Source organism: Aquarana catesbeiana, linkage group LG03, assembly GCF_042186555.1.
Source record: "Aquarana catesbeiana isolate 2022-GZ linkage group LG03, ASM4218655v1, whole genome shotgun sequence".
NCBI lineage: Eukaryota > Metazoa > Chordata > Amphibia > Anura > Ranidae > Aquarana > Aquarana catesbeiana.
In genome coordinates, this window is record NC_133326.1 from 504,194,105 (window position 1) to 504,215,886 (window position 21,782).

General features: G+C 40.7%; 1 protein-coding gene across 1 annotated transcript in view; it reads right to left on the reverse strand.

The window, feature by feature from the left end:
- The window catches only part of FAT2 (FAT atypical cadherin 2), a 176,366-nt gene that overhangs the window by 85,843 nt on the left and 68,741 nt on the right, over nucleotides 1–21,782 (reverse strand). Inside the window, exons 2-3 of the mRNA XM_073621123.1 lie at nucleotides 8,706–11,978; nucleotides 6,700–7,014 (exon numbers count right to left, since the gene is read on the reverse strand). Of these exons, the coding sequence (XP_073477224.1) occupies nucleotides 6,700–7,014; nucleotides 8,706–11,964 (3,574 nt within the window). The 5' untranslated portion in view covers nucleotides 11,965–11,978. The remainder of the gene's footprint in view (nucleotides 1–6,699; nucleotides 7,015–8,705; nucleotides 11,979–21,782) is intronic.

The window sequence follows — 21,782 nt, forward strand, 5'->3', positions numbered from 1 at the left end:
TTATTGGTGTCAGTGGGAGAAATGATGCCCCACTGTTGGTGTCAGTTGGCAGAATTGTGTCTCATATCAGTGGGAGTAATAGTGCCCCAAAGGCCAGAGAAAGGCAAGCAAAGGGCCACATCTGGCCCCCAGGCACCAGTTTGGAGACCACTGCTCTACAGAGAGCTTAACTTATGACTTATGAAATGCAAGTTTTTCCTGCCCCAGTCTGGATTCTGCTGTGTGAAAGGAATTCTGGTTCTGGACGACCATTCTTGGTTAATTCAGCAAGCCACCTGGACCCTCGGTATCGTGAGAGACCCTATGAATACACATCTCACTTGTTTCACGTATTTAAGCAAGATGTGTATTCATAGGGTCTCTCACAGTACCGAGGGTCCAGATGGCTTGCTGAATTAACCAAGAATAGTCATCCAGAACCAGAATTCCTTTCACTGTGCATGGAATAACAGGAAGCTAATATAAAAATAGAATCAGGGAATTTATTGAAAAATATTTAGTGAATACATAACTGCAAGGTAGTCTTTCAAATCAAAGCTAGCCATATACGCATAGATTTCTATTGTACATCCCTCGGGCTCAGTGACAAAAATGTAAGAGAATCTCTGCTGCTGGCTATTAAATTTATGCCAGTGCAGCACCCATGGCTGTGTGGATACCCAAACAGTGACTGCTTCTGAATAGATGCATTTACTGTTTGGCTGACAATTTGCCACTCAGCCCCTTTTGAATTTAGACTCCACGTTTGTTGAGCTGGTGGCGCCGACAGGGCCACCTACGGCTTGAATCAGCAGGAATCTGCCGAAATCCCAGCCATGTATGGCCAGCATGAGTTAAAATGAGGATTGTCAACTATGCATTTTTATTTCCGTTTACTTGATTATCTTTTCTGGTGAAGCAATTCAACTTTTCTGAGTAATGCTTGCTGTGAGTGTGACGTGTAATCATATAGAGTTCACAGCCAACATTCTTCCATTGGATAGATGGCATCTTGGTAAATTTAGAATTATAGTTACATATGTTACAATAGGGTGACAATGCTTCAACATGTAAATAAGCTCAAAGTCTAAAGAAAAACTCTAAATATTGTTTCTGTGCAGTATACAATTTGTTTCCTAAATGGTTTGTCATAGGCATAAGTCTTCAATACCTCGCAAAAAATGCTGAAGTCTGATACAAAATTCAATATGCAGTGCTGCAGTACTGTAATTGTCAACTATGTACATGCTTAGTGCCAAATGTGAGAGGAGTCATGTTTTATTATAAAAGGGCAATAGGGAGGGCGGAAGATATGTGGTTTATTTGGAAACTATAGAAAGCCTACCAACTGGAACATTTGAAGTAAAACTTTTTTTACAGTGGCGGAAAAAAAAGGACAATCATTATTTTGTTGAGATGTGTTTAGCAATAAAAACTTAAGCAAGGAATTGTACTTTACAAAAAATAATAGAAAAAAAGCTTACGTTTAGGATCTATGCACACTAGTACTAAACTCTAAAAAACGCTGGCTGAAAAATGCTAATAGCATTTTTGTGCTAGCTTGTAGTAGCGTTTTAGTAGCTTTTAGAAGGTTGCAGGAGCATTTAGGAGCATTAGCATTTTATTAGCATTTTTACAGCACACAAAGATAAAACGCTAATAGCCTAATGTAGTGTGCATGGACACATACTGTAGGATAACGCTTAAGAAAAAGTGTATAGTGCCAAAAGTGAATGAACAGCGATGTTCAATATGAATAGTGTGTTATAAATGGACAGCACATTGAAATAAAGTCCAAAAAAGTGTTAAAGTGAAAAAAATGCTAGTAACAGTTTCTAGGAGCTTAAAAAAATGCTAGTGTGCATGGAGCCTAAATATGTACTCCAGGACAGTATCAAAGACCCAATTTAATGCAGTGTTGCATCATAATTTTTTTTACAGGCAGTGTAAGAACCTGAATTTGACCTAGTCTCTGCCTCTTGCAATCTTCTGTAAAGCAGAGCTCAGACTGGGAGAAGAAGCATCACAAAGAGCCAATCTGCTGTGCTGCAGCAATCATGTGCTAACAAAGGACAAGTTATTATGGAGGAGAGAGCAGAGTGACAGAGAGATGATGTTATTAGTGTGCTGCTTCTCCTTGCAATGCCTAGTCACTGGCTGAGGAGGGACAAGACCTGTAAGTATTACCTAATTTCAGCAAAAAAAATAAAAAAAATATGTTCTGTGTGGCATTACTGTACAAATCTCAAAAGTGGATGTACAGAAATACAAATACTTTGGCAGCTTTACATACCTTATTTTAACCACTTGCCGCCTGCCATATAGCAAAATGACAGCGGCAAAGTGGTTTCAATATCCTGACCAGACATCATATGACGTCTTCAGGATATTAAGCCGCCCCCAGGATACAGACTCTTTACCACGTGATCAGCTGTGTCCAATCACGGCTGGCCACGATGTAAACAGGAAGAGCCGGTGATTGGCTTTTCCTCACTCGCGTCTGACAGACGCGAGTAGAGGAGGACCGATCGGCTGCTCCTCTGACAGGGGGGATCTGTGCTGATCAATTTTCAGCGCAGCCCCCCCCCGAGGATGCCCACACTGGACAACCAGGGACACCACTAGGACCACCAGGGATGTCACCACCAGGTATGCCACCCTAGACCACCAGGGATGCCAATCAGTGCCCACAATGGATGCCAATCAGTGCCCACAATGGATGCCAATCAGTTGGCAGGCATTATTGTTTGGCACTGATTGGCATCCATCATTACCATACGTTACAGTACATCAGTGCCACCTATCAATGCCTATCCATGCCCATCCGTGCCACCTATTAGTGCCCATCCGTGCCCATCCGTGCCGCCTATCCATGCCCATCTGTGCCACCTATCAGTGCCCATCTGTGCCGCCTATCACTGCCCATCTGTGCCGCATATCAGTGCCACCTATCAGTGCCCATCAGTGCTGCCTATCAGTGCCCCATCAGTACCGCATATTAGTGCCCACCACCAGTGCCCATCAATGCCACCTCATCAGTGCCACCTCATTGGTGCCACCTCATCGGTGCCCATCAGTGCCGCCTTATCAGTGCCCACCAGTGCAGCCCTATCAGTGCCCATCAGTGAAGGAGAAAACTTACTTATTTACAAAGTTTTTTAACTGAAACAAAAAAAAACAACAGATTTTTTAAAAGTTTTATTTTTTTTATTTGTTTAGCAGAAAATAAAAACCTCAGAGGTGATCAAATACCACCAAAAGAAAGCTCTATTTGTGGGAACAAAATGATAAAAATTTAGTTTGGGTACAGTGTAGCATGACGGCGCAATTGTCATAAAAAGTGTGACAGCGCTGAAAGCTGAAAATTGGTCTGGGCAGGAAGGTGTATAAGTGCCCGGTATTGAAGTGGTTAAGCTCAGTGACATTAGTACTAGAGCTCTTTGCTTTTCCTAAACAGGGGCTATTATGTCAATTTAGTTTTCTAGCTAGGCTGTAGTTAGCTCATCGTATACCGTATTTTTTGCTCCATAAGACGCACTTTTTTCCCCAAAAAATATGAGGGAAAATGTCTTTGCATCTTATGGAGCGAATATTGTCCAGGACCCCCCCCCCCGGCGATCTCCCGGCTGGGCCTGTCACTCAGACAGACAACAGAGCAGCCCGTGCGGCCAAATGGAGTCAGGCGGATGTGATGACGTCAGGTCAGGCTGCATTTATGGGACTGGTGAGGCTGAATTTCTTTGGCACAGGTAAGGCTACATTTCATGGATAAATATTTTAGTACACCATTTGGTTCAGAATATTTTTTTTCTTGTTTTCCCCCTCTAAAAGCTAGGTGCGTCTTATGGAGCGAAAAATACGGTCATTTTTTACCTGTGTTTTCCTTAAGCTTAAGTTGGCTTGTGATTTCTCACTGTCGGAAGTAGCTGTCACTGGTATCACTGGTCAAAGTATGGCATTTTTTACAGACAAAACTAAGTTATGAATATTAATATTTCCTTCAGCCAATCCAGTGGGAGCTGAAGAAGGCCAGGTGACTCACCCCTAAAGGGAAATCACCAGAGGACTAATATTGCATCTGTCATTCCACAAGTGGGTCAACATACCGAAGGTGTGTAAGGTCTACAAGGGAGCAGGAAAGATTCCCAAAAAGTCTGTATTTAGTGACCCAGGCAGTATGCTAATAAAACATGATATGTTTATTGGACTCAAAATATTTAACAAAAGCAAAAATACATAAATGATCAACTTCCACTTAACACCGCAATAACAACATTGTTATTTGTATTAAAAAAGTAGCACATACAGGGCCCATGGGCACATACTCAAAAGAGCGGTTAAGTATATCCTCTGTCTATCAATATTTATGTGATTTCAATCATACGATTTGCTCTATGGAGCAATATCAATTCCTAAATATAGGGAAAAATAAGCAGGATTACATCACCTATCGACGGCGGAATACCTGCTCAAAAGAGTGTTAACATGGAGGTGGACAGATATCAATGAGATTGTAATAGTAAAGTGACTAATGCATCACAGACGAGTCCCCCACGAGAGGATTAGGTGTGAAGGCTCATTCTTCTAGGGAGATGCTGCTGAATGGAGCTCTGCAATTAGGCCCAATGGCCTGGTTTGGGGCCTAATGTGTGCTAAAGTGGTCCTGATGCTGTGCTGCCTGGTCTGGAGGAAGCTGTACCAAGGAGAAGACCCAGGGGAGGCTCCTTGCTGGAGAGAGCCAGGAAGAAGGCTGGTCTCTCAGAAGAGTCTGGTGACTCACTTGGAGGACATACTGAAATTCGGGAACGTGCTTATAGTGTTGCTGGGTCAGCTTAAAAGTTCTGACAATGTGAAGCTGAACATTGACCTGGATCTGGAGAGTCTGTAAGTGATCTGCTATGATGTCCGGGACCCCTAACCCTCAGCTCCTTAACCGTTCTGCAATAAAACTTTAAAAATACAAAAGTGACTGGTACCCAATATCCTTTCTCTGCCCCCCCATTTCAGCCCTGGGGTGAAATCCTAGCTCGCCCCTGTCTAAGGAGGTGCTATCCTGCCTTTGGGGTGTCAGAGAGGTGTTACACATATATCAAAATTAAATTGACCCCAAAATTAGCAACCAGAAAAAAAAGTGTAGACAAACATTTTGCCTGTAAACAAGGAATATTTTTCCATATGATGATAAAAGAATTCTTAGCGTCTTTTCAAATCCGTTGGTGAAAGCTCCTTATTATACATATACAAGCTATTTATTTTATGCAAGCTATAAACACGACACTGACTGTAAAACCAGCACCTGTTCCCACAAGCCTTAAATTCAGTTTCCTAGAATGAAAAGAGCTGTATCTTGGGAACGTCAAGGCCACAAATGCATTTTTAAAGACTGCTTTTGTTCAGTCATAATGCGCTCATGAAAAAAAGATAGGCTGCAAGTGATCAAACTGTAATTTAGGGTGAAAGTGTTAGCATGTTAGACAAACATTTTAAGCAGTGTCACTCTGCTAATCTTGTTTCCCCGTACACATAGGATCAGAGTGGGGATCAGTGTGCAGGTTGGGGAGTGGTTATGTGGAGGAGTGAGATTAGAGAGGGAGATGTATAGTTTTTAAGACTCATGAAGAATCTATTTTTATCAAAATCTATTCTGCCATATAGAAAAGAGGTAAGATGAACCGGTTATTCAAGCTTATGAAAGGGTCAGCCAACTTAATAATTATATTTCTGATTTTGGTAGGTGCTGGAGAATTAATCACCTAGCAATTAGTTCTCTCTGTAAGGGACTCTTTTGGTGATCCCTTTACATTTTATTGACTTTTTTGATTATTATGGACATTATGAGGGATTTTCTTGGTATGCTGATGCCTTAAGAGCTTCCTTCACTGGAACTAAGGTGCCAAGCCCAACCCCTAAAAAACAACCCCACATCATAATCCCCTCTCCACCAAATGAGTTGGACCAGTGCACAAAGGGAATTATTGTGTGGGGTTGTTTTTCAGGGGTTGGGCTTGGCCCCTTAGTTCCAGTGAGGGGAACTCTTAAAGAGTCAGCATACCCAGACATTTTGGACAATTTCATGCTCCCAACTTTGTGGGAACAGTTTGCGGATGGCCCCTTCCTGTTCCAACATGACTGCGCAGCAGTGCACAAAGCAAGGTCCATATAGACATGGATGAGCGAGTTTGGGGTGGAGGAACTTGACTGACCTGCACAGAGTCCTGATCTCCACCCAATAGAACACCTTTGGGATAAATTAGAGTGGAGACTGCGAGCCTGGCCTTCTCATCTGCATCAGTGCCTGACCTCACAAATGCGCTTCTGGAAGAATGATCAAACATTCCCATAAACACACTCCTAAACCTTGTGCACAGCCTTCCCAGAAGAGTTGAAGCTGTTATAGGTGCTAAGGGTGGGCTGCCTTTCAGGTCTGCAGAAAACATGAACAAACCTGATAGGCTGCCAAATGCAAAATTAAGGAGTGTGCACATCAGACTAACAACACTGCTGCTAATTGCAGTTTCTGGAAGGATCTCCAGGAAAGATATTTTGCAACAGATTCACAAAAAATATCTGTTTAAGAAAACTAAATGCAATGAGACATCATACCAAACATACTAGAAATTATATTTTGGGTTTACATGCAGTTTACTAATAGATGGAAAAACTACTGTGGAATAACACCTAAGAACAAAAAACAGTGTGGGGCATTTTTTATTATCTTACCTGTGCTTGGGTTCAACATGAACAGTCCTTGACTGTTACCACTTAAGAACTGGAAGGACAGCTTGTCAGCAGAAATGGAGTCAGCATCCGTTGCATCCAGATGAAGTACTGAAACATTTGATAGAGAGTTTTCAAGCACTGAAGCATAGAACACCACTTTAGAGAACTGAGGGATGTTATCATTGACATCTGTAACTTCAATGTAGACTTCAGCAATGGAGGACAATGGAACAGAGCCTAAGTCTGTAGCACAGATTGTCAACCAGTAACGTGGAACAGATTCACGATCTAGAGGAGCCTCTGTCCGAATTGATCCTGAGAAAAGAAAAATGATTGCCAAGAATAATTAACGATGATTAATCACAACCTGATTGTACATTTTATACTGTACAGCACTTTATATTTTCCACAGGTAGAAGAAAAAGACAATCACAATAATTAAATTAAGGATTTGTAAGGTATTACAGGAGCTTTTCAATATTTTAAAATAGAGGGTGGAACTCATTTTGTCATCTCTATTTAAAGTAATCTCTAGATAATAGAAAATATTATGCAAGAACCTACTGACAGGATTCTAAAAGAGTTTTAGTGCTACCTGTGTCCCCACTAGGAGCATTTACTCCCTTTTTTGTCCTGATGACCATTGTTATCAGCTTTGAAAGTGAGAAATAGCCCAGCATTTAGAGTTGGTACAGGGAAAATTTTCCAAAAGGGACACTTGATCAGACGACAACTGCCTAAGAGAAGATTTTGCCTACTTTGAAAATTATTACTATTATACACAATTTATATAGTGCCAACAGTTTGCTCAGCACTTTACAATCTAAAGGGAGACAGAACAGTTACAATACATTAAAACACAAACGGGTTAGAAGGGCCCTGCTCATAAGAGCTTATAATCTAATAGGGTGAAAATGGGAAATCTCCTCTCATTTCTGGTTGCGTCTTGGGATAGGAAGTGAAGGCAAATCCTGTAGGAAGTGCAGTCCCTGTATATCTGAGGAGGACATGCAAGAAAAATAAAAAACAGCATTTTTGCTTGTACCTGATTGGATGATATAAATCAGCAGAGCTTCCCTTAATTTTGATCTTCCCCTCAGATCTACAGCAACTGCACTTCCAAGTGCACTTCCAAGTGCACTTGCAGTACACTTGTAGTGCAAACTGGATTTGCCTTTAGTAAATCAACCCCATAAACACATACAGCAAAAAAATATAAAAAAAATATTTCCTACTCTATAAAAAGACTGACAAAAAGTTTTGGTTTTCAATATACATTGGTTTAAAGGATACCTTAAGTCTGTATACATTATATACTGTATGTACAGGTTGTCTACATTTGGATTTTCTTGATTTTTGGAAGTACCTGTATTAAATCTAATGATGTGTACACACGACCGGACTTTCGACGGACTGAATCACGTCAAACTTTTCGACGGACTTTCGACTGACTTTTCGACGGACTTCCATCGAATCGGGCTTGTCTACACACTATCACACCAAAGTCCAACGGATTCGACCGTGATGACGTACAACCAGACTAGAATAAGGAAGTTCATAGCCAGTAGCCAATAGCTGCCCTAGCGTCGGTTTTCGTCAGTCGGACTAGCATACAGGCGAACCGATTTTTCGACCGGACTCAAGTCTGTTGGAAAGATTTGAAACTTGTTCTAAATCTAAAGTCCGTCACATTTTCAACAGAAAAGGTCCGCTGCAGGTCTGATGAAGCCCGCACACGGTCAAATTTGTCCGACGGCTTTGTTCCGTCAGACAAGTTTGGTCGAAAAAAGTCCGGCTGTGTGTACACGGCATTACTCATCATTTCCTAGAAGTTGTGTAGAAGGTTTTCAGTTTACAACTACTACAACTTTACGCAGGCTCAAGTCTGGTGCAGATGCAATCCCTGAAACTCCTGAAGTTTGCTACTAAGATTACTGGATAGGGAACAGTATCAGACTAATCTGTTGATAAGAACTGAGTTGTAGCAAACAAATAATATAACCCACCTGTCTCTTCATTTATGCTGAAAATTGAAAGGTCTGTTCCATCCTTAATAGAATAGCGTATTTCACCATCCTTTCCTTTGTCCTGGTCCTGAGCTGTTATAGAGAGCACTAGAGTTCCAGTTGGTGCGTTTTCTGGTACTGCTCCATGAAAAACAAAAGATTTAAATAAAGGTGGATAGAGGTTTTCATTGACATCTAGAACTACCACCTCCACATGGCACACAGAAGAATGTGGGAACGGACTGCCAGTATCCGATGCTCTTATGGTCAGATTGTAGAATGACTTGGTCTCAAAGTCAATTTCTTTCTCAAGTATCAGAGCCCCTGTTAATTTGTCAATACGGAATGTTCCTTTTTCGTCGTTAACCAAAGAATAGAAGACTTCTCCATTTGGGCCTGTGTCAGAATCCTGGGCATCCACAAAATATACAACAGTTCCTACAGGAATGTCCTCCGCAATTTTTACATTAGCTTTTATTGGTCGGCAGTATGGTGCATTGTCATTGATGTCTCCCAGGGTGATGGCAACATCGGTGAAGGAGAAAAGTTGCCTGCCTTTTTTGGGTTGATCTCTGGCCTCTATTTTAAGTTTATATTTTGACAACATCTCTCTGTCCAACATGCTCTTGACTGTTAAGTCACCTGTGACACTATCAATTGTAAATGCATCTGATGGAGTTAGGAGTGAATACCTTACCCTGCCATTGTCTTCCTTGTCAATGTCATCTGCTTTCACTTTGAGGACAACACTACCTATCTTAGCATCTTCTCGTAGTGACATACAGTATCCTGAAGGTGGGAACTTTGGTTCATTGTCATTTACATCCAAAATATTAACTGCTAAGATTTTCCAAGAGGACTTCTGAGGTATTCCAAGGTCATACACAGTTATATTAAGGATATAGGAACTTACGGTTTCATGGTCTAAAGGTGAAGAGACAGTCAACTCCCCAGTCTCCATATTGATTTTAAAGCAGCCATCATCGCTTCCTGAAGATATTGCATACACTAGCTTGCCATTGAAACCAGTATCCAGGTCATTGGCGATCAATTGGGAAATGGAAGAGTTCACAGCAATGTCCTCAGCCACATCAATTGATACGGGAAAGTTATCATCAAATTGAGGTGCATGAATATTTATTGGATGGGTGTTGAAAGATGTTTCTTCCTCATAGTGTTGAATCTGAGATTGTAACTTGAAGGAATTGATCATGTTTTCTGTTATTTTGTTTAGTACCCCTGTCTCCGCACAATATACTGATTTTGGTGAACCTTTGTTTAATAGATTAATGTTGACTACAGTGGGCTCAGCTTTATTTTCTCCATCACTAGCAGTAACAAGCAAGGAGTAGACGGAAGGTGAAGAAGATACCATACCATAGAAATCACTTCTAACTGTAATATCTCCTGAAATAGGGTCTAACCTGAATTTTTGTAACTCATTACCAGAAATAATCTCATACCGTATAGTCTGGAGCTCATCAATATCCACTGCTGAGAGTTCAGCCACTTTCTCACCAATAGTTATGTCATTTGGAATGCTTATGTTGCAGTTGATTTTTTCAAAAATAGGGATGTTATCATTCAAATTGTTGAGTGTAAGAGCTATGTATGTTTCAGATTGTCTTCGAAAAGGTGTACCCAGATCTGTTGCCCAAACTTTTAGATTATATAATCTCTGATTTAGTTCATAGTCAAGAACTCTTCTGTTAGTAATTACCCCTGTAAAATGGTCAATGATAAAAGGTGAGTTTTCGTGACCAACTAATTTATAGGTAACATTACCATTATCTCCCTGGTCAGCATCCGTGGCATGTACTTGCAAAATGGTTGTTCCAACAGGGATATTCTCATTGAAGGCTCCTTCATATTTAGACAGAGGGAACACTGGGGAGTGATTATTGCAATCTATGAGGTCAACAATAACAGTGGTAGAGACCTGACCGTCAAGTGCTGTTACTTCAAGATGGTACTGTGACTGATCTTTTACATCCATATATTTCTTGGTCATAATCAAGCCAGTTTTAGTGATAAGTTTGAACTTGTCAGAATACGTTTTTAAGTAATATCCCCCTGAGGGAACTGAGGGAATCATTTTGACAATGCCAATGTGACTACCGGGAGGGGCACATTCACTAATTTGTACTTTATAAACATCTTGTTCAAATCTTGCCATAGCATACCTCCATGGAGGAATGTAAATACTTTTAGGAGTGGAATAAATCGGAGGATTGTTTTTGTCTTTAGCCCGAAGACTTAGATTGAAACCCTGGGAGTGTTCCATCCAGTTAATCTGTGCAGTAGACACCACCGTGAATTCATTTTTGCCCAAGTAAGATCTTAAAACCTTAAAATAACCATTTGGATCACCATTTACAATCTCCACAGAGTCAATGCTGCACAACGGGTCTTCCAAGTCCATAACTACAGTGGCATAAAGAAGTCTTTCTGATGAATCTGCCATGGCTGTTGTTACTGAGGAGATAAAAGGAGGCTTTTTTGGAGTTGGTTTCACTAAGATTTCCAAAGAAGCCATGTTTCCAAATCCATTACCCTCTGAAATTTTTCTCATGCGGTCGACTGCTAAAATTTCAAGATTGTGCACAGATTTCTGGGTTGCGTTAAGGTGACTGATCAACATCACAATGCCACTTGTTGGATGGATACAGAACAATGAGGATTTGGTGTTGAAGGTATAGTAGAACATAGCATTCTGGCCCTGGTCAGCATCTGTAGCACTGATTTTGCCAAGGACAGATTTAAGAGGAGCATCTTCGCTTACAGTAAATTTATAGGATGTGGTTGAAAAGAGAGGTCTTAAATCATTTATGTCCAAAACTTGGATGACAACTTTAGTCTGTGCTTCAAAATCCAAGGATTTCCCAGAAGCATGGATGAGTAGTTGGTAATTATCTTTTACCTCTCTATTTAAAAGAGCTGTATTTCCACTTCGTATTCGAATTCTTAAAAAGCAGAAATCTCCAATGACTAGTTCCTCAGTTTTAAAGAGCCCAGTAGGGTCACCAGACACAATTTGATACTTTACTGTCCATTGAGGGTCTTTCAGGTACACACCCATCTTTTCCTGGCTCACTATATAGGTTTTAGGAGCAGAATTTTCATGAACTGTTGCATAATATATGCTCTGGGTAAATCTGAAAGACAGAGAGTCCTCATTGTTTTGACTTTGTTGACAAGGTGTGTAGTGTAGCAGCAGTATGGCAATGCCCAGGACTTTCTGGTTGGTGAAACTGATCATTGTTTGATGTCTCCCTAGAAATAAAGAAAAAAGTTAATTTTACAATCTTAGGTACCTGTATGAAGTCAGCAGCAAAACATACAATGAACATTAAAGAAAGTGATGGTTTGTAGACACTGTTCATTGTCAATAGTCAACCTCAGAGGGAAAGCACTTTTTTAACACATGAGGCAATGCACATCTAATTTCTTCATCAGTAGTAGGGCACAGAGGTGGCTGGTGCTAAAAATGTTTTCTCTTTGGGGGGGGGGGGGGTGTGCAAACAGGAAAGCCCCCTATCACCGGCTGTGCTGAGTGTGAATGAGACTTACACAGCCCGGAGCTTTACACATCTCCCCATTCCATTCCATACAGCTCTCCCCTGCCTGCCTGCCTGCCCAACCACATCCTCCGTACATGCTTCTAACTTCAACTTGTTCAAATAAGCTTTGACAAAAAAAAAAAACTGGAGCTGATTGGTTTACATGCAGAGCTGTACCAGATTTTGCACTCTTCAGTTTTAGTAAATCAAATGCTAAGTGACACCCAGTATAACTTCCCAAAGCTGTTCCCTGTCATAGAAGAGTTTTTGCTTTCCTATTTAATAGTCTGTGTATCCTACCTTTTCTTTGTTCTGTTTTCTCTGTCAAACTATTCAGCATTTGACACTTCATGGTGTATTGTATGCCTGGTTCCCCCACCACAATCTCTAAACCCATCTACTGACCCCTATGTCACTACAAGACAGCACTCCTGGATCAAGTATTTTAGAGTCCGAAAGAGGCTGCAACACTTAAATGGAGTAAAAGTGGGAGTCTGAGACAGTGGCTGCTGGAGAGGGAGGAATAATACCCCTTCTATTACACAGGATTACCGTGGGCAGTTTTTTGGGGTGACATTACCTTTTTAGGTAAGGTTTTAATTGTTGTGCAAATTTGTATCTCGCCGGCTTCTTTCTGTAAGCAAAACAGTCACTAAACTGGATGGGTTAGTATCCACACAGAGGAAACAAGAATTTAGTATTGTATTTAGCTTCTGAAGCCAAAGGCTAAGAAATAGGAACTTCTGAATAGTAATGCTGACTAAGGCCATTATATACTGAAAGTATATATTTTCTTAAACAGGAACATTACCAAGGTAGAAATCTGCTTTTACTTCTGGAAACTAAACAGAGCCCTATATTATTTTACTAATTCTCTTTTTATTCATTAATCAGTATTCACAAATTCAGATTCATTACAGCACAGCTGTATGTTAAACCATGGGCTCCGTGGTTAAGCCAGGAGAAGTGCCGGATGTTCATAAAAGTCTACAGCAAACAATGGGTACAAGCTTTCAACCACCGTATGGGTGTATATACCATCAAAGCAGACTTCCTCTTCTAAGATAAACATGGAGATATTTACTCTACTCTGTCTTGCACATTACACACAAGTACATTGATTCTCTATAAATATTACCGTTTAACTGCACTGAACTGTATGAATGTATTGAACAAGAAGGATACAGCTTCCTATGGCTTTAAGACATTCTTTTATCTTTCACCTGCCTTTTGTGTTTAGTAATGTTACATATAAAGCTAATATTTCATATATTCATATCTTCCAATATCTTAAAATAATGATCATTTAAGCTTCACAGCCATAAGACCCACAAAGGGCTATAAATATAATATGAAACGTTGCATATGAATGTGTAGGCAGGTACAGTTTATTTCCTTCACTGCAAGTGGCCCTCAACTACAGTGGTCCTGCAGTTGGAGTGGAAGTCAGGAGGAACCTGGTTCCTCTATGGTTTCTTGGGTCACTGGGGAAGCTATCTGGTTGGATGCTGTTGCCCCATGTGACTCTGGCAGCCATCTTGGGTCAGGCAGAGCCTATTTAAGGCCTTGGCTACTGGGATTGGTGGGCTTTTAATGCGAGTGGGTAGTGCAGGGAAAGGTACCCTGTCTGTTTGGGACAGTACTAGTGATGGGGAAAGTTTCCTGATGTGGACGGAAAGTGAAGGGTCTCATCCTTCTGGACATCTTCCCAATTGGGCATGAAATGGCCAGGCCACATTCTGCCCCTCTTTACAGATGCTGTCATTCTGGCTGGAACCCGCTCTATTCACACTGCTGCAACTGTGAGTGCATCTGGTTGGGCGGTCTTTACACCGGTTGCTTTTGTGAACTGTATCTGAATTGCTTCAATACAAGTTTATTACAGTACCTAACTGTGTCAATTTTTGTCTCCACAACCCACCTACAAATGGAGCAGGAGCTTTTGGATCATTTCAACATATTTTTAAGGCTATAATTATGTGCTAAAGACAGCAAGTTGTTTACAGAACTCAGTAGCTCAGTAGCTAAGTGTTGAATGTGTCAGAGAGGCAGAGCACATTCTCTCCTCCATTCAGGCGCCTGCATAGGAATTTTTACTTTCTATACATTTTTACATTTTAAAGGATGAATTCTGCTGTGCTTTCTCATTAAAAACCAAAAGTGTGAAAGTATGAAATTGTGAAAATGTTACAAAACTCTACAATTAAACTGACCCTAATCCCTAATTTAGAATGATTTCAAAGCTGCCTGATCAGTGCAATTTTAATGTGCCCTTTCATTGCAGCTTGCTTAATTTAACAGAAGTTATTGCAAGTTGCAATGAAATTGCAAAACAGTAGTGCAGAAACCTTTTTCAAAGTTGCTGCAACTTGAGTCGCACCAATTTGAACGGTTCCATTGCCGGCAATGGGGTGCAACTTGTCATGCAATTTTGAACTGTCAAATTGCATAACAAATCTCACAGGTGTGAACAAAGGCTAAATTTTTATAGTTTGCCATTAAAGAGACTCTGTCACTTTAAGAAATAAAGCCTACTTTATACATCCTAGGAGTTATATCATTTTTTCAAGTAAGAGTCCCATTAGGACCTGTGTAGACAGGCTTTGGATTTATGTCAATGGGCAAATTCTGTTTGCATTTGACATCAGTTTGAGGCACATCTGCTATTATTCACAGTTCATTGACAGGTGTATTTGACCTGCACTTGATCGCCTATGCAGCATTAGCCTACTTTGCACTGCACTGACTTGAAGGCTCTTATGTGAACAGAAGACTGTCAACATAAGCCCTTATTTGTCATCTGAAAAAGACAGTAGTAAGGTTGCTGTCATCATATAAGTATACACATACACTCATTTGCTTCTTCTTCCTCTCCATGATATACTTCATAACCAACAATGGTTGATTCTCTCTTATTGGCCACTAGTGAGTGGGCATGTGCACCTCCATTTCTTGCCTTTTTAGTAAAATTACTTGCCAGCTTAAGAGAATTTTGAACATTATAGTAGGCATTTTGTTAGTAGTAATTTTTGAAGAATCTGTGCATAGTAGTAACCAAGCCTGGGTCCAATTTATAGCTACTGTATGGCTAACTTCCTTGAGAAGGAAATAGACTTTGAGTCACACTCAGAAGAAGCCAGCAAACTCTTGGGTAGCCCAGCAGAGAAGCCTGGTCCCAAGGAAGGAGGATCTAAACAAGATCCTCCATAAAAGAGAGGCCAAATAGATTTTCCATTTGGGATTGAGGGCTCCTCATGATCTATATGAGGGTTTCACCTGCTCATCTTTTGTGTGTTGATATAACTTTAGGACAACTAGTCTGATTTCCAGCATCCAAATAAGGGAAGAATTTTGAGCAAGCTGAGTGTTGAGAGGAGGCACCATTAAATAGATCTATTACACCTGACTTGTACATATGAGCAAGAGAGATAGATACACAGGGGGAATCCTCTCAGAACATGAGGGTCCTCAGTGATATATATTACTCTAACTTGCCACAGAAATGTAATAGAATATCTGATTGAAGTGTATATAGGGTTAAATTAATCAATATTTCCAGGCCTGGAGAATATCAGGCTGTTTGGTTCCTTGGCTCCATCATCAGGGTTACTTTGTCCTTCATCCACAAGATGGAGTGAGGAGCAATCGAGCTTTACTTAATATTTAGGACAAATATTGCCTAAACACTTTTTAGATAGTCTTATAGATGGCAATGTGGCTAATAAAAAACAATGATTGCGTGATGACATAACTGCACGGTGACGCTACGCACGTCATGACATCACTACACGTGGACGCATGTCGGCCATTTTGCTCATAATGGTATAAATACAGGGTGACCAAACAATTGGTTGCCCTTTTCCTTTCATCACCATGGACCTAATATATTTGTTAGTCCCATTATTTTGATTTTGGTGTTTTGTTTTTTGGTCAGTCTCCTGACGAAGCTCATTTAGTGAGCGAAACATGTAGAGATAAGGTATTTTTTGCACCTATTTTTTCATACCTTGGGGTGTCACACTGGTGACATGGTCTATTGGGATGGTGAACAAACTGTTTTTTATGTAGTCATGAGAGCTCTTTTTGACTGAGACCAATGAGTGGCTTGGATGCAAGTCACCATTCCACGGTAATTGGCTGGTCAAATTGCCTAGTAGGTACAATGAAGATATGAGACCCCTTTTTTTGACTGAGACCAACAAGTGGCTTGGATGCATGACACCATACCACGTGAATTGGCCAGTCAAATTGTCTGAGGAGGCCTCCCTATAAATATAAATTATTTACTGTATAGCTCTATATCATAGGCATAGGCTTAAAAAGACTAGCTGATTAGCATCATTAGGGTATTTTTCTATCTTCTGCCCTCCTACAGAATCAATATACTTTCCATCCTGTAAGTATACACATACACTCATTTGCTTCTTCTTCCTTTCCATGATATACTGCATAACCAACAAAGGTTGAGTCTCTTATTAGCCACTGGTGCGTGGACATGCGCACCCCCGTTTCTTGTTTTTTTAGTAAACATACTTGCCAGCTTAAGAAGATTTTGAACATTTTATAGTAGGCATTTTGTTTACTAGTAATTTTAGTAAGGTTGCTGTTAGCAGCAGTGAACACAGCCTTCTCCTTTGGGAAAGCAATAACTCTTAGGCTGGATTCACACCTATGTATTTTTAGTGCTTTTTGCATTTTGCAGATTTGCACTACAGTCCATTTAACATGGTTTCCTATGGAACACGTTCTGTAGTGCAAATTTGCAAAATGCAAAAAGCACTAAAAATGCATAGGTGTGAATCCAGCCTTATGCCCTGTACACACGGTCGGATTTTCCGATGGAAAAAGTGCCATCGGATTGTGTTGTCGGAAATTCTGATTATGTGTGGGCTCCATCGGACTTTTTAGGTCGGAATTTCCGACACACAAAGTTTGAGAGCAGGATATAAAATTTTCCAACAACAAAACCCGATCGCTTAAATTCCGATTGTGTGTACACAAATCCGACGCACAAAGTGCCACGCATGCTCAGAATAAATTAAAAGACGAATGTTATTGGCACCGCCCCATTTATAGTCACAACGTACGTGTTTTACGTCACCGTGTTCAGAACGATTGGATTTTCCGACAACTTTGTGCGACCGTGTGTATGCAAGACAAGTTTGGCCCAAAATCCGTCAGAAAAAATCCGATGGATTTTGTTGTCGGAATGTCCGATCAATGCCCGATCGTGTGTACACCGCATTAGTCGTTTGCTGCTTAGGTACCCTGCACTGTCAAATGAGGGGCAAGGAAAGGGCCCTCAGCCCTGTGTAAGTTCTAAATAGATTGACTTTGAGCTTACAGATTGCACTACTTTTTTTATCTTAGGAAAGCTAGAAGCAGCTAGGGACTAGCAATACAATGAACCTGTTGCTTTTTCCTACTTAGTCAAAGCAAACTTTGAATGTAAGAAAGTTACCATTTTTATTTTGAATTCTGCTCTTTATGGGTATCATAGCTAACATAGACTATATTACCAAAAGTATTGAGGTGCTCACCTTTACACGCACATGAACTTTAATGTCTTAGTCCATAGGGTTCAATATTGCTTTTGCCCACCCTTTGCAGCTATAACAGCTTCAACTCTTCTGGGAAGACCGTCCACAAGGCTTAGGAGTGTGCCTATGGGAATGTATGACCATTCTTCTAAAAAAATGAATGATAATGGTCGTTTTGAAAGGCCTGTAAGTATTTCATTATTATGAAACAGGGAGTTGACCTGATAATGAGGCAATATGCTTCTGTTGTCGCTCAGGGTGTTGGGGGAATCAGTCATGAAATGAAAGGACCTGTTAAGTCAGTCAGCAATGACACACTTCACTTGGCTGCTCACAGACGTGTGCTGCATGTTTGTCTTTCACACGCTGCCCACCAGCCCAGACATCAGAAGGCAGCTAATTATGTGACTACTACCAGCAGACACCGGGATAGGGTTTCCCAAAACATCCTGCTTACCATTGACAGGAGAGTCTGCCATGGGTGTAGTGTGCAAATGAAAAGAGTGGGGAAAAAAACAAAGTCTGGAAAGCTAGGGACAATTACAGTGTCAGCATTGCAACATGTAAGTGTATAGCTCCTAACTGTCCCTCATTTAGAGAAACTGTCACTTCTTTTGAACTCTTTATCCTCATTTCTCCTCATTTGTCCCACTTTTTGGTCTGATGTGTACAAATGCAACATTTAAAGTCCAAAAAATTGCACATACTGAGAAAAAAAATGCATTTATTATTTTTTTTTTGCAAAGGAACCTGCAAAGCATTGCCCCCCGCCCCCGTGATCAGTGGATTGTGGGTGCAGTGCCAGGCTCCTACAGACTCTTCTGTTAGAGAGCTGGGGAAAGAACTAAAACCTCCATTTTTATCTTATCTTACCTTATGCTTGTTGGCTGCTAGGTCCACTGGTTGGCTTCCTCATGGTGCTCACGGATACTTACTGAGACGTGTTGCTAACAAGGTCTTAAGTGAATATTAACAATTTGCATTATTTTGTTGTTTGTCTTCTCCCTTTCTTTTCCCATTACAGGTGACTCAAACGGGCTCCTGAAGAAGCATTTAATTGCGAAACATGTAGAGCTATAGTAGTTTGATGACTGTTATGCTGAACAGAGGGCCATGTCTCCCCCTGTTAATAAGGGATATCCCTCTGTAGGCTATGACCTATGTTTGAGAGAGGACCAGCCATTGCTCTGTAATTTATTGCATTGTTTTAACATGTCTGTGTTTTTGGTTCTTTGTATTTTTTGTATAATAAAATACTTACTTTTAAACTTATGATTGGTGCCTACAAAGTCCATTTTTCCACTCCCTTTGGTGTGTTTTTGAGAATCTCCATTTTTATCTGTCCAACAATCCTGTGCCGGCATCTTGTTCTGAGGGTCGGTCTTTGGGCATCTTCATTGGCCAGTGGGAGATGACGTTACTCCTGCACATGCGCAGGAGGCCATCATCCCGGAACTCGAAAACTGGCTGGGCACTGTAAGCTTAGCTGCACATACACAGGAGGCCACCATGCCGGAACTCAGAGAGTGGCCGGGCACTGTAAGCTGAGCTGCACATGCGCAGTAGATTGTGAGCAGGCAGATAGGGCATTTTATTGCAGGAGAGACAGCGGGGGATATTTACTAAAGGAAAATCCACTTTGCACTGCAAGTGCACTTGGAAGTAAAGTCTCTGTAGATCCGAGGGGGACATGCAAGGAAAATAAAAAAACAGCATTTTAGCTTGCACATGATTGGATGATAAAATCAGCAGAGCTTCCCCTCATCTGAGATCTACCCCTCAGATTTAGAGTGAATGCACTTTCAAGTGCACTTGCAGTGCAAAGTGGATTTGCCTTTCGTAAATAACCCCCAGTGTATGTCTCTTTTGCAATAAAAGCCTGCCTGCTCGCATTTTTTTTCAATGGGAATTTAGTTCTGCTTTAATGTAACAAAATTACCTTCAGCTTTAGAGATGGTTGAAGTGTCAAAGGACTACGAGTGCAGTGATCATTACACTTGTGTTCTATTGTGTTCTATTGAGAACTACATGTCAGCCTCCTGAGGTGGCAGATGGAACCTGTAGTTTATTCATTCATTATTGAAAATGAATGAATGATGCAGAGCCCTGCACAGCCACACCGATTTCAACTTTGAACATACTGATCCTCACAGTTGCCTTGGTTGGATATGAATATAAAGAACTGAGATTGACAGACCGCGCTCTGAGTTTAATGTCAGTATACAAGATCATTTCAATGCATCAGGGGGCAAATTTCACCCCTCTTCGCCAGGGCTTCATTAGGGAAAACAGTACTCCCCTTTTGGGGAAGCCCTGATGATGGGAGCAAGGTTTGGCCCCATAAAATGTGCTGACTTTCCTATACAGTATGGTCTTCCATTTGCTTTTACATTAGAATAAGCTTGTAGCTGGACTATAAACGTGTAATGTGGTGCTTCAATCTCAGATCTACCTATGCCTACAATGATGGAGGCATTCATTTTGCAGCCTGACCTAACATTTCAGAAATCTGTAAATTCAGATGTCCACAAACCTTGCTATGAATTTTTTTTTTTTTAAATTGCAGCTTTAACATTTATTATATTTTCCTGTGGCAAAGGGTTCAACCATAGTAGTTGTGTTGGAGGTTGGGAATGGAGAAAAACACAACAGAAAAAACAAGACTACACCTTCATCAGCGGAGGGTACAAGCCTTAAAGTATAACTACATTTTTTTCAGGGTTTTGGATACAGTGTCAGGTTTGACAGCTGTCTGTGCCCTCTTTTAGGGAGATTTACCCTCTCTATTAGTTCTGTTTACCATTATCACAGAGAATGAAAAATTAAAGAAAATTCCAAATTTTGGGTTGTCACAAGGACAGGAATAGAGGGGAAATCTTTCAATAGAGGCACTAACAGGGGTTACCTCACTTTGGAGGGATTTTTTCTCACTTCCTGTTTTAGCTATGGGACAGAAAGTGAAGGGAAATCTACCTAATGAGGACAAAGATGGCAAAAAACACTTCAAAAGGGTCATAATTTTCCCTTATGCTACCCAAAATGAAAAAAACTTTAAGTGGTATAGTGGACGGAAGAGCTTAGAACTCACCATTAGAATATCCAGACAGCCACTGAGTGATCGAACACTTCAATATCCATCTATTTGTCCGTTTTAGGCAGATGATCCTTTTATATAGTATTTTCTAAATGTTTGCATCTTAAGCTGTGAGTCTTGTAACTAGTTAACCTTCTAACATTTCTTGTGGGAAAATAATTCTTATTTTACTGTATTAATAGTAAGATTTTAAAAAATGGCACTTTAACTGTAAAGTTGAACTCTGGATAAGCAAATATTGCCTAAAGTACAATAGTCATGTTTATTCTTACTTGAATCATGGTGTGCTTTGTCTATTTCTTCCAGATCTGTGCAGTTATTCAGTCTGGAACTTTGCCTTTGTGTAAGAGTTTCCTATAGTAAAGACCGGTCACTACTGCTTTTTCTCCTTGTGCAGGATGACTGGTCTTGTATCTGCACCCTCCTGTAGCTTTGTGCAGGAAGCCTGTAATGGACGGACATGCTGGTTTCCTCCCACAGTTCTACTCTCTGAACTTTTCCACATTTTGTTATGGTACAGCCTTATTCCAAAATGGATTAAATTAATTATTTTCCTCACAATTCTACAAACAATACCCCAGTCTGAGGTCCAATGCGTTCTGGAGCAGGTTTTCATTAAGGATGTCTCTGTACATTGCTGCACTCATCTTTCCCTCAATCCTGACTAGTCTCCGAGTTCCTGGCACTGAAAAACAGCCCCACAGCATGATACAGCCACCACCATTCTTCACTGTAGGGGTGGTATTAGCCAGGTGATGAGTGGTGCCTGGTTTCCTTCAGACATGACACTTGCCATTTAGGCCAAAGAGTTCAATCTCTGATTCATCAGACCAGGGAATTTTGTTTCTCATGAGAGTCCTTCAGGTGTCTTTTAAGCTAGCTG